Source organism: Ixodes scapularis, unplaced genomic scaffold (genome assembly GCF_016920785.2).
Source record: "Ixodes scapularis isolate PalLabHiFi unplaced genomic scaffold, ASM1692078v2 PGA_scaffold10__122_contigs__length_95168666, whole genome shotgun sequence".
Taxonomy (NCBI): domain Eukaryota; kingdom Metazoa; phylum Arthropoda; class Arachnida; order Ixodida; family Ixodidae; genus Ixodes; species Ixodes scapularis.
The window spans coordinates 81,357,702-81,374,499 of NW_024609836.1; the positions used below are offsets into that span (position 1 = coordinate 81,357,702).

A 16,798-nucleotide genomic window follows, 5' to 3' on the forward strand; every position below is an offset into this window, starting at 1 on the left:
TGTGTCGACTGTACAAACGCCGAGCGTATAGGCGGAAAATAATTTATTGGATCGAAGGCAGATTCTGAGCACTATGTGAGTGACGTCTTTTGTAATCACTGAGAGGCTAAAAAAGACAAAGCCGATGGAGTCGCCATCCTCTTATCAGCGCTCGGCAGTGCATTAAATCGCGGCATTGACCGATAAAAAAAACCCCAACGCTCGAACACAGCAGATATCTACGTGTTATGATGAATGAGTTGCGAATTTTTTTCCCATCGCCTCGCTCGATCGATCGATTTCTGCCAGTTAGGTTGGATCATTACAAAACATTGTACGAGGAAGTTCTAAGCCGTCGACATGTTTCCATGCTAAAAAAACTGGTGACGTCGTTCATTGGGTCTCTGTTTGTTGGGGAACAGTTTTACGCGGTGAATGGCCGTCCTGATACATCTGGATATCGAGTGACCACAGGCAGCAAATACATTTTCAGTGTCGCACACGTTCGTTTTCTGCGACAACCAACACGGTATTGTTGCCATAGCCCCTGAGTGGGCAAATAACTAACAGCAGGCCGTTGTAAATTACGCCAGCGCTCGCCGATTCGCGATTGATCTGTTTAAGCGAGGCCGAAATCTCGTAGTAGCGTGACAAAAGTGAACTGGAGGAGGGGTAGTAATGTTGTTGTTTATTTTGGGGGTGAAATGAAGTAGGGAACCCAGATTATATATATATATATATATATGGGTCTCCATCGATGGGACGAGTCGCTACCTGCCATGGCTTTTGGGGGGAAGAAGATAAAAAATAACGATAAAAAAAACTGCTTGTTTAAGTTGGCTTAGTTCTCCTCATATAACTGATGACAAGATAACCGTCAAGCGGTCAAGCAGGTTTTGTGGTCCAAGCCCTTCTGGGCAATGTAACGTCCGGAATCATAGTCTGTTTGCGAGCCCTGTATCACAAAGAAAGCTCAGAAAAGCGCTCACAGCTGCCACACTTCGTGTCGGCGGCACGAGAGGCGCATGCTTCGCATTGCATTCGCTGCGCTACTGGCGTTGTCGTCGTAGTCGATTCGGCATTGCGCTTCATTCGCCACAAGTCACAGAAAACACGTGGGAAAGATCGGACGGGAGCCAGTTCGCCCTGCCAAAACCGCCAGCCAAACCTGGTCGCCGAAGGCCCTCGGAACGCCCGGATCCTGCAGCCCACGCTACCGCAGCGCCGCCTCGTAAATCCGTGACCTTTCCACACTCGCCGCTTTACTACAACGCATGGCGCGCGTCTGCGCCTGGTCTCACTAACTACGCCGTTCAGAGATACAGCCTAAGGAAGACAACGCTAAACCAGCCAATCAGAACTGCAATCTTCGGGATTGACTTCCGGTAAGCGGACTGAATGGAATTCTGAGCTCTAAGAACATTCAGCGATTCTGCAGCATATCGCATCTTTCGAAGGCCCGACTTCCGGCACGCGTGCCATGCCTTCCGCCGTGCTTTGTCTGCGCACGTGCGCTCCAGACGTCGGAGCGTTTTTAAAGGTAGGAAGCCCGCGCTGGGGAGACGGGATAAGTGAAGCTCCTCCCTGCCGTTATACCATGGTCAGCAGTGTTTGCGGTAAAGCGTCTCACACAAATGCGTCACCGGTAACGCGTAACATGTAGTAGCGTTACCGGTAACGTATAACGGAATCGTTTACATTTTCAAAACCGAAGCGGATAACATACTTACGTTCCCTATTTCGAGTAACGTGTAACATAGTTACGATACTCTTTACGGCTTATTGCCAATAATTAAACAAATTATACTTCAATTTTTTCTCGTGTTTCTAGGCGCCAAGTTATATGAACTCTTGCACTCATCTTACATACTTTAAAAATTGTGCCAGAGTATGAAGGTATGTTTTTTAACGGTCCCGTGAAAACATTCAAACGTTATAAGTCATACATTAAAAAAAAAAAAAATAAGGTACCAACGTATAGGCTGTGAAGGTGGCCGGGCAGCGAAGCTGTGGTATCACCAGCAACGATTGCCCACTGCACTATAGACCTTTTTTATGGCAAACGCCACCATGTGATGCTCCAGTCTCTGACGTGCTAGAGACCTTCCGGTTTATAAAAATAATGAACAACGGCCACCTTGAAGGGGTCATGAAACGATTTTCCTACCTCTTCCTCCTTAGCTTTAATCCTCAACTCAAATGCGAATTGTGATATCACGTCGTCGTGACATTCTTCGGCACCGGTGCGATGACTCCTAGCTTCCACCGTCCTTTTTATGCACACCATAGAACTTTTCATTCGCCAGCGACGGTAAGTTCCGTCAGGGCACTCATTGGTCACGAACGCGAATCCAAATGTTCGTCGACGGATTTATTGTTGACGAGCGCATACGTCCGAGTGACGCAGTTTTCGCGTCCAATGCGTGAGCTGGGCTCGGCTGACGTCAGGTTGGCACCGCTGACGCGCTTTGGGAACCACGCATGTATCATAGTGAAAAGGCGGAGAGCCTTCGAAGGAAAGAAGGTACAAAATAGTCCGCTATGTTTTCAAACGTTCGCACCGAAAAGCTGGCTCTTGACTTTCTAGCCTCTTTCTTTTGGCCAACTAAACAATACGCTTTTAGTAAAGTCCCAATTTAAAATCATTTATCCCAGCCCAGAACTCGTTCCATTGCCCCTTTAACACCGCTGCTTGAGTTGTAGCTGAAACGCTTAACCACCAATTCTCCAGGTGAACGCCAAAAGAAAGAAGGAGTGCGAGATCTGTTAAAATGTTTCTAGTATTCTTGTAAACCAACTGGTCTCCTCCAAGATGTAATATTGTACAGTCGAAGGCCCTCGTTAAATCTCCAACTTTGCTGTCCATGTAGCGTTTATGTTTTCTAGCACTGGAGACATATAAGCAAGCTCAACAGGCTTGCAAAGACGGTGGGACCGGAAGTCGCTTGAGACGCAAGCGGCAGTTCAGGTTTGTAAACAGCAAAAAGGTCTATATACCAATTGATTCACGAAAGGAGAGTAAATGCCCTGTACGAAAACTTTTTTATACATGAAATACTTCGTCCGTTGCGGCGGCAGCCTATGCAACCGCAACCTTTACCGCGAAACGCATGCGGAGCGCTACGTGATCCGCATTGTTAGCGGGGCTAGTGACGTCACTCCACACGTCGTACTCTGCCGTTGCCACAGCAGCTTAATCAATGGTAATCTTGAGCGAGAAACGCGTGCGGGAGCGCTACGTGCTTATCATCGTTCGCGCGTGCTTTATAATCTATCACGTGGTTTTGACACTTGTGGTTTTCTTATTGAAACAAGTGTCAAAACCAGACGATAAATGATAAGGTGTGCGCGAACGGTGATAAGTCATATACAGCTTCACTCTAAAAGTAACGCGAAATGAATGTCCGATACATTTTATCGGCAACGGTAATGGTAGCGCGTTCCCTTTATTTGCAAGAAACCGGTAAGACATTTCGTTACTTGTTTTGGTAACGCCTATACAACACCCCTTGTCATTTGCTCTACCAAGTGCTTGGTGTGAAAGTAGACGCTCCCAGATTAGCGGAACGCTTTCTCGTGGAGAGTTGATCCTTCGTAAGCTCTCTGACTCGTACCTGCGAGCGATGTGGATTGAACGTTCATCCTAGCGTAGCTGCCGCTGGACAAGTGTCGACGACCGAACGGGACACACCGGGAGAGTTCCCGAGGCTCGAAGAGGGTGCCCTCGCCCTCTACGAGTCCCGCGTCTTCGAGGTCGTTCCAGATCGATCCCGGGCTGACCCGAGCCTAGCGACACGAGAATCCAATTTGTTCGGCGTGCCGACGGTCCGGCGCGAGCTCCTCTTCTGGGAAATACGGGCTCCTTCCCTCGCGCGCCTGCATCGTCGTCGGGAATATGTTTTCGCTCCTCGCACGTGGACCGCCCTACATTCGCCGCGTGTCACCGTTGGGTGCGCACGTGTCGGGGTCGGTGCACCGTGCGCTGGGTATGAAAGCCCCCGGACAACCAACAACGAGGTGCAACGTGTCCCTTAATTCCCCGTAGTCACTGACAAGGTGAGAACGACGCGAAGGGGCGTCAGCTGTCCCGCCTTCTGCGCGAGCTTTCTACCTTTGACAACGCTTCGGTACCTTGTACCATAGCCTCCCATATACTGACAAAGTCTGGAAGATCGTCACGATCGAAGCAGCCGTCGAAATGGAAAAGGCGGAGCGGCAGACAACGGATGAGAGGAGAGCCACGTGATTGGCGCCCCGCTGCGGCGAGACGCCGAAAACACTTCTCCCGAGCGAACAAGTGTATTTCGGGTCTTTGCCGCCGCAAAAATTTGTGCGCTGACGTCAAGGTTCCCCGAGAAATGGCTCTTTGATGCTCTGTGCTACCAGGTCCTAGCAATCCAAATCTGCGACCGGGCACTCTATGGCTCCGTCGTCGAACTACCGGGCTATGCTTGTACACTTCGAGCGCGCGCTCGCAGCCTAAGCGTGAAGGCATGAAGCCAGTGCCAGTTGCATGGCGTTCCGAACACACGCCCTGCAGTTTTCATTCTGTCAGTGGCTATTCGTACTAGAGCGAAGAACAGGAACCAGAGCTATATAGAGAAAGAGTCTGGCCATTCGTTGGGAAGTATAGCAGGCGAATGGGGCGCCATTGGCCGAAAGCGGGATGGGAGTGTTCCAGAGCTTCCTCACAAATTCGAATGTGGCCAACCAGAACCCGGAAATAATATCCCAACGGTGGTCGCGAGAAACGAAATTTATAAGTGCGAAGGAGTAACTTTCGGTGACTGAAAATATGGTGCACGTGATGTTTCGATCACGGTCATCCGAAATCATGGTAGAAGAGCGCGACTAGCTGAACGATCGACACAGTCCGTATACGCCAGGCGCCGAAGGTCGGGAATCTGCTGTCCGGGCGGCACATTCGTTTCCTACATCTTTTTGCATGGTCATAATCGAAATATCACGCGCCTCATATTTTCAAAAACCCTTCCTCTCTTATTAAAACTGTTTCTCGCACCCACCGCTGGAGGATTCTTTTCGGAGTCTGGTTGGTCACGCGAGCATGCCAAGCCCTTTGTCCGTGTATGGTGCCTGCCCTGGCTCTGCCCGCGCCTCCTATTGACCAAACTCTCTCTATAGACCAACACGCGGCCTTAACGTCACGCAGCTGTGGTGGCGCTGCTGTCGGTACTGCGCATGCGCAGACGCTTCACTTCACGCGAATTCGGTTTCTGCGCACGTGCAGTGCCCACACCTGGTGTGGGCAAACACCGGCTTGTTTGTAAACAGCGTGTCGGTAAATACACTGCTCTCACAGGAACAGCCAACACGGATCAAGAACGTGCAGCATGCAAACGGAGGTATTTCTGGCAGACTTGCAAGCGCTCGGGCTTACTTCATGAGCAACGAGAGACTGCAGGCCAGTCCAGGTATTGGCGACTTTCACCACGTGTTTTAGAGCGGAGCTCTCAGGCGCCCGTTTCCGGGTTGAGCGGCGTTGGCGTCGCCGTCGGCGCAACCACGCGCGTTGCATTGTGGGACGTCACAATTTCCCCGCTTTAGTTAGCGGGTTAAGTTTCCCGTTAAATTTAGCGGGAACTGTCCCCTCTAAATTTAGCTGAAAAATTTCCCCGCTTAATTTAGCGGAGGAATTTCCCGATAACTTTAGCGTGAAAATTCTCCTGCTAAATTGAGGAAGAACATTTCCCCGCTTAATTTAACGGGTTAAGTTTCCACGCTAAATTTAGCGAGGAAATTGACGTCACGCGACCTCAACACCAATTCAGTTTCCCGCTATATTTAGCGGGGAAAATGGCGTCACGACTTCGTGTCATGTCATTCATGAAGATATTCAGCGGCAGGAGGAGAGGAGGAAAGGAGGAGGTAAAAAGGAGGAAGGAGGTCTATTCATTATAATTTAATACATTTCAATCAATGTGATCGATTGATTTTTAATACATTTATTCAAATTAGAATAATTCAGCTTAAAAGACACTGTTTGTGACAATGAAGCACCTTATCACCTTGGCGGTGCATTACAGTTAGGGATCACCTTCGCATAGCACCGTATCTGCTGCGTATTATCGGGAACCTTTATCGGGGGTGCCAAAACGAAGATAAACTCGCATAGTAACAAAGGAGTTCGTGCAGTGTGTCGGCGAATCTCCGATATCTGTAAGCGATACGGCGGGGGGAAAACGGTTGAGTGTTTCTGCTAATGGCCCCTTCCGAGAGTGCTCCAGGCTGCACGTCGCTTCTATCTAATTTGTCTATTTCAATACCCTCAGGGCCCGGACTTTGCAGTCTTAGGAACATTAACCCTTTTAATGCCTTCCACAAACCATTCCAGTAATTTGTGTCATCCCCAGACTCTTCTTGGTGCATTATGACGATCCGGTGTGCGGCACGTGAAAGATGGCCCACGAAGAGAAGATGAAGTTGGTGTTCATTTAATATTTATAAAACTTCAAAACGCAAAAAAAAAAAAAAAAAAAAAAACCAGCTTGACAAAAAAAAAAAAAACAGTTTCTATTTTATTTATGTTTTGAACTAACATGGAGATTACAGAAGAGATCGAAGCGTCGAAGTCAGCCCAGGCTCACATCGGAACAGTCCCACAACTCCCCGCGTCACGCGATTCTATCCAAATTCAAATTCGAATAGTTTATTTTCCCATTCAGCAAAAAATGGGGGGGGAGGGGGGGGAGGAAAGGGGGGGAGGAGGGGGGGCAAAAACCTCAGGAAGACTATCCGGGATGGTCTTCCTGAGGTTTCCGAATATTAGTTTAATTACCAACATTCACGATGGGTATCATCATCTAATGGCTCTGCCAGGGGTAACAACATGGATATATTAAGCAAAATAAATGGGAAAAATAACTATTTTAAGCGAATATGGTCTAAGTAAAAAAAAAAAAAAAGGACGTGGCAGATTTTTTTGTTAATTTTAATCATATCAGTCGGGGTTCACAACGAATTCCACTCACAAAGCCGTGGATCAAATGCTCCTTTATCCGTTCATCTAGGGGCCAGGAAGAAGTCATTTTCAAAAGTACGTCAAGCAACATTGGGGGGTCAGTATTCCTTGGGCAGGAAGCGTGTGATTGGATACGGGCCCCCGCCGAATGCTGACGTGGCACTCGTTTTCCAATACGTATAGCTGAGCCGAGTTCACGCCGAATGCTGACGTAACCCTCGTGTGCAATACTTCCTCAGAGTGCGTGCCCGAGCAATAGCGGCGTCGGATTATCAATGAAGCAGCTATTCGATGGTGCGTACTTATGAAAAGGGTCTATTATCCTTGACCTTGAGTGTGACAAGGAACGAGGGGCAAAATATTTATTTAACCGCGGAGCAAAAATTCACGCATGGTTAGGCGGGCAGTCACTGACTCTATGCATTTATCAGGTTGATCCGGCGTACGTACGATGGCACAAGATCAGACTCCCATGTAACGCGTTACAGGTAACGCGTTACTTACTTGTTTATTGTAACAAAGTAACAACTTAGTTTTTAAAAGAAGAAACGAATAACGTATTTGCGTTACTTTTTGATGAAGTAACGAGTAATGGTATAGACTTACTTCTTGAGGGGAACATGTACACCCGCAGGCAATACGAAGGTGAGCCCCTTACCTGGTTTTTTGCCTGTTTTACGGAAGCCTTTCAGACGCTATCGGTAGACAATGTGATTTACTCTTTTTTTTTTTTTTTTGTGTGTGTGTGTGTGTGTGTGTGTGTGTGATATGTGCTAAGCCGGAAAGCTACGGAACAAATCAAAAAGTAAGTTATCCTTTCCGTTTCTTAAAAAGAACAGTTATTAGCGTTCGCAGTTATTATACTTCGTTTCAGCTTAGGCCAGAGCGCGGCCGATGTTATGAGCCAAAGGGCCAATCAAATAGCGAAAGAGGCACAACGTCATGGCGTGCTTTCTGCAGTTGATAGGACCAGCCGGTATTCGCCGTTTCTCTGTGCGTGCTCCTCTGCCGGCTAGTTCTATAAAGCGCAGAGAGCACGCCATGACGCTGCGCTTTTGGAGCTGTATGATTGGCCCTTCGGCTCATAACATAAGCCGCGCTCGGACCGAAGCTGAAACGAAGTATAGGGTTCACTCATGAACAGGGTTGTGCGAATGGTCATTCGAATCGGATAGTGCAGCGTCATCCCTAGCTTCTGCACTGTTGAAAGAACCGGCCGTCTTGGCTTTCCCTAGCACTGTCAAGGCTATGAATGATACAGCGCTACTCGATTCGAACCACTATTCGCAGTCATGAATGAAAAAAGCGGTTGAGTCACTGATAAAATATGCCGAAGAACGTCCAGTCTAGTTCACGTGCAATGTGCAAATCATTTGCCGGCAATTACGGGGGCACGGCGCCCACAAAAAGCGATGCCGAAATCGAAACCCACTTCCACGCTTTCTGCGGGGAGTAGCATCAGAGCTGAGAACAGTGCTCGATCTAAGCGCTTAATCTCGGCGAAGCAAGCGATAAGAAAGCGAGCCGCCACGGCAGCCGCGTCATGGCGCTGATAGCACGCACCGGTCGACGGTCCGCCGTTCACCTTCATATCTCCTGCGGGTGTACAAGGCAAATATCGAACTGTTGTTCTCACCTCAGTTGGCGCCTGTAATTTGCTCGACAGGAAAACGCTAACCAGATCACAAAAAGATCTGCACAAGGTACTCCAGTATGGCCACAGTTATCTCCGATTGACCGTATTATCGAGCAAATAATTATTAACGACGATGGCAAGTATGGGAAGCTGTTACTGTATGCTTCCTGAAAAACGACATATTCAGAATTGATTATGCTATTAATGCGAACGTGCAAGCGAGCTGGACAAGAACGACGACAATATTCCCCGGAGAAGGGAAAAAAGGGGGACAAAGGACAAACGGGTTTTTCTACAGACGTTCAGAAAAACGAGAAACTAACGCATTACTTTCAAGGCGAGGTAACGCGTTTCTTTTGAAGCGTCGAAACAAAACAACGTACATAGTCACTTTTTGAGTGAGCAACAAGTAATGATATTTGGTTATATGCAGACTTGTACCTTACACATTACAAGTAATCAAATTACTTGTAATTGATTACTTTTTGGAGTGATTTTGTAATCAGTTGATTACTTTTATTAGGCAGTAATCACAAGAGTGGTCTGATTACTTTTTGAAGTAATAAAAATTACTTCTTACCGTTACTATTTTTCCATGGAACCCCCCCCCCCCCCCCCCCCCCCCCCGCAAACACCTTTTTTATTCTGAAATGACAAAAAATAAAATTTGCTTCTTTTTTCGAACGGGAAAATGAAAGATGTTTACGGAGCTGTAAGAAACGAGGCCAACCCCTTTGTATAAACAGTTTCTGTGGAATGTCCCTTTTTTTTTCTTCTTTTTTTTCGAGCTGGGACAGGGAGTGGGTAGCTGCAGGGAAGCCCCAGTCTGTGACACAGGCCATTCAGGGCGACGTTTGAGGTAGCAGAATGTAGCTTTGTAAGTCCTACGTGCAAACTAGCCCCCCCCCCCCCCCACCCCCCACGCACACACACACAGAAATTAAAAAAAAATCCTGCTTACGGTACTTACTCGCAGCCCGTTCGGTTTTGGAGAACCAAAACCGAAGAAGTGTCTAAAGTGGATGCAAAATATAACAAAGCCAGTTCAAATACACGGGAAGATCCCGTATTTCCCCTACGTGGTCTTACTCACAAGCAAGGTTTCGAGTTGAGAAGTGGTTGGGGCGATCTCTTCTGCTAATGGATACTACACATGATCCGTTTCAAATCCTGGAGCTGCTGCTCTTTTGTATAACATGCGAGTTCATCCACATGTCAATAATATCTGGAAAAGCGCGTGTGTGTCAAAAAGCGAGTAAGGGCCTCTTGGTTGCCAGTACAAGAAAATATGTGGAGCAAGAAAACAAAATACCTTTTATTGGGAACCAGAGATTCCAAGAAGGAGCAACGACCACGAAGAGGGAACCCGTTTTCTCTTCTCCAATACTTGTGAAAATGTGAAATAGGGGTTGGAAGTATTTCATTGTTTTGAGCGCTGGAAATGTGAGTCCGCACACAATAAAGTAATCGAAAAAGTAACGGTAACTTCTTAAAGTAATGTCCAATTACCTTTGCTGTCGAGTAATCAAGTAATCTAATCGAATACTTTTTAGCCAAGAGTAATAGTAATTGTAATCGATTACTTCTTTTAGTAACGTGTACATGTCTGCACAACTACAAGGATACCGAAATGTGAGTTGTCTTTAAATCAATATTGTTTCTCTATCTAATGTTGAAGGCGCGGGCGCACGGTTACCAGAGAGCCACGAAAAGCCGCATACGGCTGGCATCCCGTGACTATGCGATTTCGGTGGTACAAAGTGGGACCATATCCTTCTACTAGTAACTCCAGATGGCCGTTGAGGTGAAATGTTACCCTGTTGTTGTTTTTGATAGTAGGCTCTAAAACTGTCCGGTGATATTCGAAAGTTAACAAGTTTTTGCGCTGGTTACACAGAGAGGGCCTAAATATAGTCAGATGTGATATTTATTTAATTGAAGGACGCCCCAATATTCGTTTAACCAATGACGAACATTAATACGAAACGTCACGACAAATTTTGCGAGTGTGCGTGGCTGGTCATGCCGTGACGTCACATCATGTGTGGTAACGTGAGAGTCGCGGGCGTCGAGTTATTCCCGGTTTTGGTCAACATGGTCGGTGGTGCGTACTAAGATCGTCTTCGAAGAATTGAACTTCGCTCAATACCGTAAATCTTGTCTTTCTTAGAACGAAGTCATTTCACTGAGACAGCAGTCAAAAGTTGAGGTGGGTCTCTTTGCCTAATGTTACGCAAGACCAAAGACTTCCGATTTTGCCATTGAAAGCGCTGTGTTTTGCCGGTGAGAGGACGACGACGAAGTGCTCTAACCAAAGACGTCCAATCTTCCATTCCTGGTAATTTTTCGTGTTTTTACCTTGTATTGCGAAAATCTCGATCAAATATTAACGGGCAGTATTTCTAAACTCAGTGTGCCTGTCAAAGAAATCAAGCAGACCGCCGAGATCTCTTTTAGAGAAAACTGCAGCCTTTTCCGCTGCTATCGTTCCATGTGAACGAACATGGAAGCTGCCCAAGCGGGCGTCCCTGACGCTGCTAATACAGCACTGAGCATAACTCCTGAGCAACATCAAAAGAACGAAGCACGCGTAACGTCGCAACCAGATGATGGGCACTCTATTTGCTCCGATGGTTCCGTTGCATCGTCGACTACAGACATCAACTGTATGGAACAAGACGACGATACCGGAGGTCCGTATCAAGAAGTTAGATCAAGAAAGAGAACTCGGCGCAACAACTCCAACTCCAGCTCGGAGACAATAATCCAATCAAAAGCCATCGAAGAAGGGCTCACTGTTGTGTTCGCCCCTGCGGACACTGAGGCGTTAATAACATCCCTCAGTAGTGTGAAGCTCTCAAGAGCTCTAGAAAACTCCTGTCCTGAGGGCATTCACGAGGTTCGCTTTAACAGCAGATTGAATGTCATCGCAGTTGACACGAGAAATGGTGAAGCTACAAAAACATTGCTCAACTTGAAGGCTCTCTGTGGAATTCCGGTGATGTCATACGCTCCACTGGCTGGAGCAACGGTGAACGGAATGATTCAGGACGTCGACAAAGAGCTTTCTGATGAGGAGATCACCTCGTATCTCAGGTCCAATATTAACGTTGGTGCCGTCCGACGCCTAGGGAAGTCTAGCACAGTCAAAGTCACCTTCCGAGGCAAGATTCTGCCAACCCATGTTCTTCTGGGGCATGTACGCCATCCCGTCCATCCTTTTCAAGAAAGGCCCATCCACTGCCTTAACTGCTTTGGATTCGGACACAAGCGAGTGACCTGCAAACGCCCCAAAAAGTGTGAACATTGTGGAAAACCACATGAATCAACAGACATCACATGTCAATCAATGCCTGCCAAATGTGTCAACTGCGGCCAAGAACACGAAGCTACAGCACGCTTCTGCTTGAAGCGAAAGAAACTAGGGAAGATCCAGGCGTACTCAAAATCCAACTTGGTGGGATTTCATGTCGCCAAATCCGCCTTGGAGTACGATGAGCTCTTCCCGGAGATGGAATCTACTCAAGCAGGCAGCAATGCCACGAAAGAACCGACTGTCACTGAACTCAAGAATTCAGGAAAGCGAGACATGGAAGAAACTTTAAAAGATGTGACCACATCATCGCTATTCACGACGGTCGTCAAACAAACAAAACCTAAAAGTCAAGCAACTAAAAAAGATTGCCAGGGTTCAAGTCCACACGAAAAACAAAAAAGCAATATGCCGGCTGCATCAACACCTCAGGAATCCCAGACCTTTTCTGCATGCACCACTCAGCCGCAACCCTGCCATTCGAAGGACACAAATGCGCAACCAACAACTTCCTTTGGAGACAGTTCACCTGAATGGATGTCTTTTGTCAAGGCCGCAGTCAAGATCGCTCTCAGCCTACTTAAAAGCATCGAATCAACCTGGGCAAAGACACTTACTACCATAATCCAAGCAGTGCTCCCTCTTCTTGAGGGATGCTAGGGTCGTCATCTACTCAAATTATGGGTTTTACCACCAGAACTTCAGTGGTGTCCGCAGGAGCTACCATACCCGACACGCCCAGTCGGGTAGACACCCTCAGTAGCAATGGCAGAGCCCGCTTATGGCAGATCAACGCCGAGCGGCCATAACTAGAGTCTGGCAATGGAACTGCCGGGGGTACCGCAACAAACGTGGGGCCCTGGCGCAGTACATTGCCGGACTCGACAAACCCCCCGACATAATAGCACTCCAGGAAACTGGAACCGAGACACCCTCACTTTCGGGCTACAAGGTGCTTGTCCCTCGCATATGCCAGCGCGTGGCAGTCCTAGCAGCAAACCACGTAAATGCCCGCATGCACGAACTCAGCGACGAGAGCATAGACCACGTGCTTATAGAAATTATTTCCGAGAAACGCCACTGGCCCTCGTTCTTTATTCTCAACGTATACAGTCCGCCACGCAACAGGCACGAGAATTTTAGCAAACTGTTTGCGCGCGCGCTTAAGCTTGCACGGAACCAGCTCCTCATAGTAGGCGACTTTAACGCGCCGCATTCGGCCTGGGGGTACACTCGCTCTATGGCCAAGGGCACCCGACTTTACCACTTAATCTGCCAACAACGCCTCTCTATCCTGACCGACCCGGAGCAGCCCACGAGGACGGGCAACAGTGTTACCCGCGACACGTGCCCGGACCTCGCGCTGACGAGATGCGGACGGTGGTCGGAATGGTCAAACCTCGAGGTGAACCTGGTAAGCGACCACGCCATAGCCCAAGTGGACATCGCCGTCTCGCCAGGAAAAAGGTTCCTCCGGAAACAAGCCCTGACAGACTGGGACAGGTTTCGCGTAGCACGCACGGCCACACACAGCGAGCGAGAACACGAGGATGCTTGCCTTGCCAGCTGGACCGAGCGCCTAGTGTGCGACAAGAACACCTATACGGAAACTATCAACCTGACAACAGAGACTCCCGAGGTGGACAGGCACCTGCTCCACTTGTGGGAGGCAAGGCACGGTCTGATCAAGCGCTGGAAGCGCCAGAAGCTAAACCGCAAGCTCAAGAAACGGATCGCGGCAATCACGACGGAAGCGCTCGAGTACGCAACCCAACTGGCGCTTTCCAACTGGAACAAAAAGTGCACCGATCTCCGGGGAAAACTGGGGACCAAGGACGCGTGGCAGTTTTTGCGACACCTCCTGGACCCTAGCAAAAGTAAACGCAATACCAGCCAGAACCTCCAGAAAATTGTGCGCGACTTCAACGGCACCAACCAGGACCTCCTCGAACAGCTCAAACTACGGTAAATCGGCTCGTTCCCGGACGAGGTGTATCATGACTACGAAGGCGAGCCAAACCCAGAACTCGACGTCCCCTTCAGCTTCGAAGAGGTATGGAGCGCGCTTCAAGACCTGGGCCGTAATACGGCACCTGGCGAGGACCGCGTCCAAAACACGCTGCTTCGTAACCTAGACGCGGGTTCGGTTCAGACCCTCTTAAAACATATCAACCAGGTATGGGAGAACGGCGAGCTCCCCAATGAGTGGAAACACTCGGAAGTTATCCTGATCCCCAAACCTGGGAAGGAGCTCTGCCTCGACAACCTGCGACCAATCGCCCTCACGTCCTGCGTGGGAAAGCTGATGGAACGGGTCGTCCTCAAACGGCTTCAGCCGCACATGGAGGAAACGGGCGTGTTCTCGCACACCATGTTTGGTTTTAGAGAGCACTTGTCAACCCAGGACGTCATGCTACAGCTAAAAGAGGACATCCTCGACCCCATCTCCAGGACGACGACCCAAGCAGTGCTCGCCCTGGACGTCAAGGGAGCTTTTGATAATGTGGGCCACCAGCTAATCCTCCGAAACCTGACAGTCACCAATTGCGGTTCCAGAATGTACAACTACCTGCGGGACTTTCTACGGAACAGGACAGCTACCATTGGTGCAGGGGACCTCCGCACGGACGTCATCAACACCCCCAACAGGGGCACGCCGCAGGGGGCGGTGCTCTCGCCAACCTTGTTCAACCTGGCAATGAGCGGGCTGCCCCCGATTCTGGAACGCATCCCGCACATCAAACACTCTCTGTACGCGGACGATCTCACAATTTGGACTGTGTCCGGGCCTGACGGAGAGAAGCAGGACGCGCTTCAGGCGGCAGTTGACGAAGTTCAACGGTACTTACGCCAGGGTCACCTTCATATCTCGGCAGCCAAATCGGAATTGATCCTAGTCTGCAAGACGCCAAGGTCCCGCCGCAACTCGGAGCCCAGAGACGAGATGCAAGTCTTCCTGGACGACGGCTCTCAAATCCCCGTGGTTCCGCGTGCCAGAATCCTGGGACTCCACCTCCAGGAGGACGGAAAGGCGACCCATACCCTCACACTCCTCCAGAACCAAGTCACCCAGATTCTACGCATCATGCACCGGGTCGCCAGCCGGCGGCACGGCCTCAGGGAAGACGACACGATCAAACTGGTTAACGCCCTGGTGGTGTCGCGCATCATCTACGCCACACCTTATCTCAATCTCACCAAGGGAGACGAGGACAAGCTAGATGTCCTCATACGCAAAGCGTATAAGACGGCCCTCGGACTCCCCCCGTACACCTCCACAGAGAAGCTACTCAAGCTCGGCGTCCACAACACTTTTAGGGAGCTGGTGGACAGCCATCTTGCCACTCAGCGAGACCGACTCGCCCAAACCCCTGCGGGCAGAAAGGTCCTAGAGTCACTCAAGATTCCCTTCCAATGGGACAGAGAAGAAACCACGGCACCACTCCCGAGACACATCTGGAGCCAAATCAAGGTGCACGCGATCCCCCGCAACATGGACCCGACGCTACACGCGGAACGCCGCAAGGCTCGGGCAAGATTCTACCAAAAGGCGTATGGCAAACGGGCTGATGTCCTGTACACAGACGCGGCCACATATGCCTATCAACGGAATGCAGCGGCAATATGCGTCCTGGATGGAACTGGGAGAACCCGAATCACGGCGTCGCTGCGCACCTCTAATACGACCATTGCAGAGGAATTCGCCATCGCCATGGCCATTGGGCTCGGAGAAGATCACGTCACCATCATGAGTGACTCACAAGCAGCACTGCGTCGCTTCCTAGCAGGCCGTGTCTCGCCGAAGGCACTCAAGGTCCTCACCCAGAGAGACCTACAGGGCTTCTTCACAGTGGAACTTATATGGATCCCAGGACACGACGCGGTGAAAGGCAATTGGTGTGCTGACACCGAGGCCTGAGCATGCACCCTCCGGGCCGCTCCTGCCGCCGCGTCACGACTAGGGCTAGGTGCACACTTTATTCCGGTGCCAAACAGGTACTCCGAAATCAGGGCCTACCATCGTGGCCAGAGGCGTGAATACCCCCCGCCACACAAAAATCTCAACAGAGAGGACGCGGTCGCTTGGCGCCAGCTCCAGACAGGAGCGTTCCGCAACCTAGCGCTCTTGCACAAATTCTATCCTACAAGCTACAAAGCCGAATGTCCGCACTGCGGGCAATATGCTTCCTTACTACACACCGCGTGGTTTTGCACCGCTCACCCTAACATCCCCCCCCTCCCACCCTGATCCCACTCCTGAGAACTGGGAAGCCGCACTGCTCAGCTCGTCTGCTGCTGACCAACTAAAGTTGATCGAGCGGGCGAGGCTGACAGCCGACAGCGTTGGGGCCCTCGACTAAGGGAACCACCCAGAGACCAATATACAGGCATAATAAAGTTTATTCCTCCTCTTCCTCCTTTGCCGGTGAAGCTTGAGCAGTTCGGCTCTGTTTAAAATTGAATTACTTCTGCGGCGGAGGAATAAGAATTCGGATATTGTGAGGATGGTATTTCTAAAAGCAGTGACAATATAATTTAACTGTTTGCTGAAAGACAAAATTTTACCGGACAATATTTTTAGAAACTTATGAAAAAAATTACGCATTGAAGTGCACAGGACGGACAGCACATCTTTCGAAGGTGTGCTGTCCGTGTTCTGTCATTCTTTGAGTAATTCTATATCGTAGGTTTTGACACCCTTTCGATTTCAGTTGCTTTATTTAAGAAATACATGCGGTTGAGTTGGCGAGCGAAGACTTTGTGATGAAGTATCGTTTGAACTTTCGAGAGTGTAAAACTACATACCGAATGACGCCATTTTCTGTCTCTTTATTCGTTGAGGCATTCAGATTCACCGTGATTTGTCGTTGCAGTTTGCGCTTCAAACGTG

At 49.3% G+C, this 16,798-nt stretch overlaps 2 protein-coding genes across 7 annotated transcripts in view; both read left to right on the top strand.

Annotated features, from left to right (window-relative positions):
• LOC8038284 (sodium/calcium exchanger 1) overlaps positions 1–16,798 on the top strand; it is a 334,367-nt gene that overhangs the window by 93,069 nt on the left and 224,500 nt on the right. Inside the window, exon 1 of one of the 6 annotated variants that reach the window (XM_040206651.2) lies at positions 3,371–3,442. The exons of the other annotated variants lie outside the window; for them this stretch is intronic. The gene's annotated coding sequence lies outside the window, so the exon portion shown is untranslated. Of the gene's footprint in view, positions 1–3,370; positions 3,443–16,798 lie in introns of those variants that run through there. 6 annotated transcript variants of the gene reach the window in all.
• LOC120837362 lies at positions 11,098–12,567 on the top strand. Its single transcript, XM_040206645.1, has one exon. It carries the CDS (start codon positions 11,098–11,100, stop codon positions 12,565–12,567), a length of 1,470 nt encoding a protein of 489 aa, XP_040062579.1.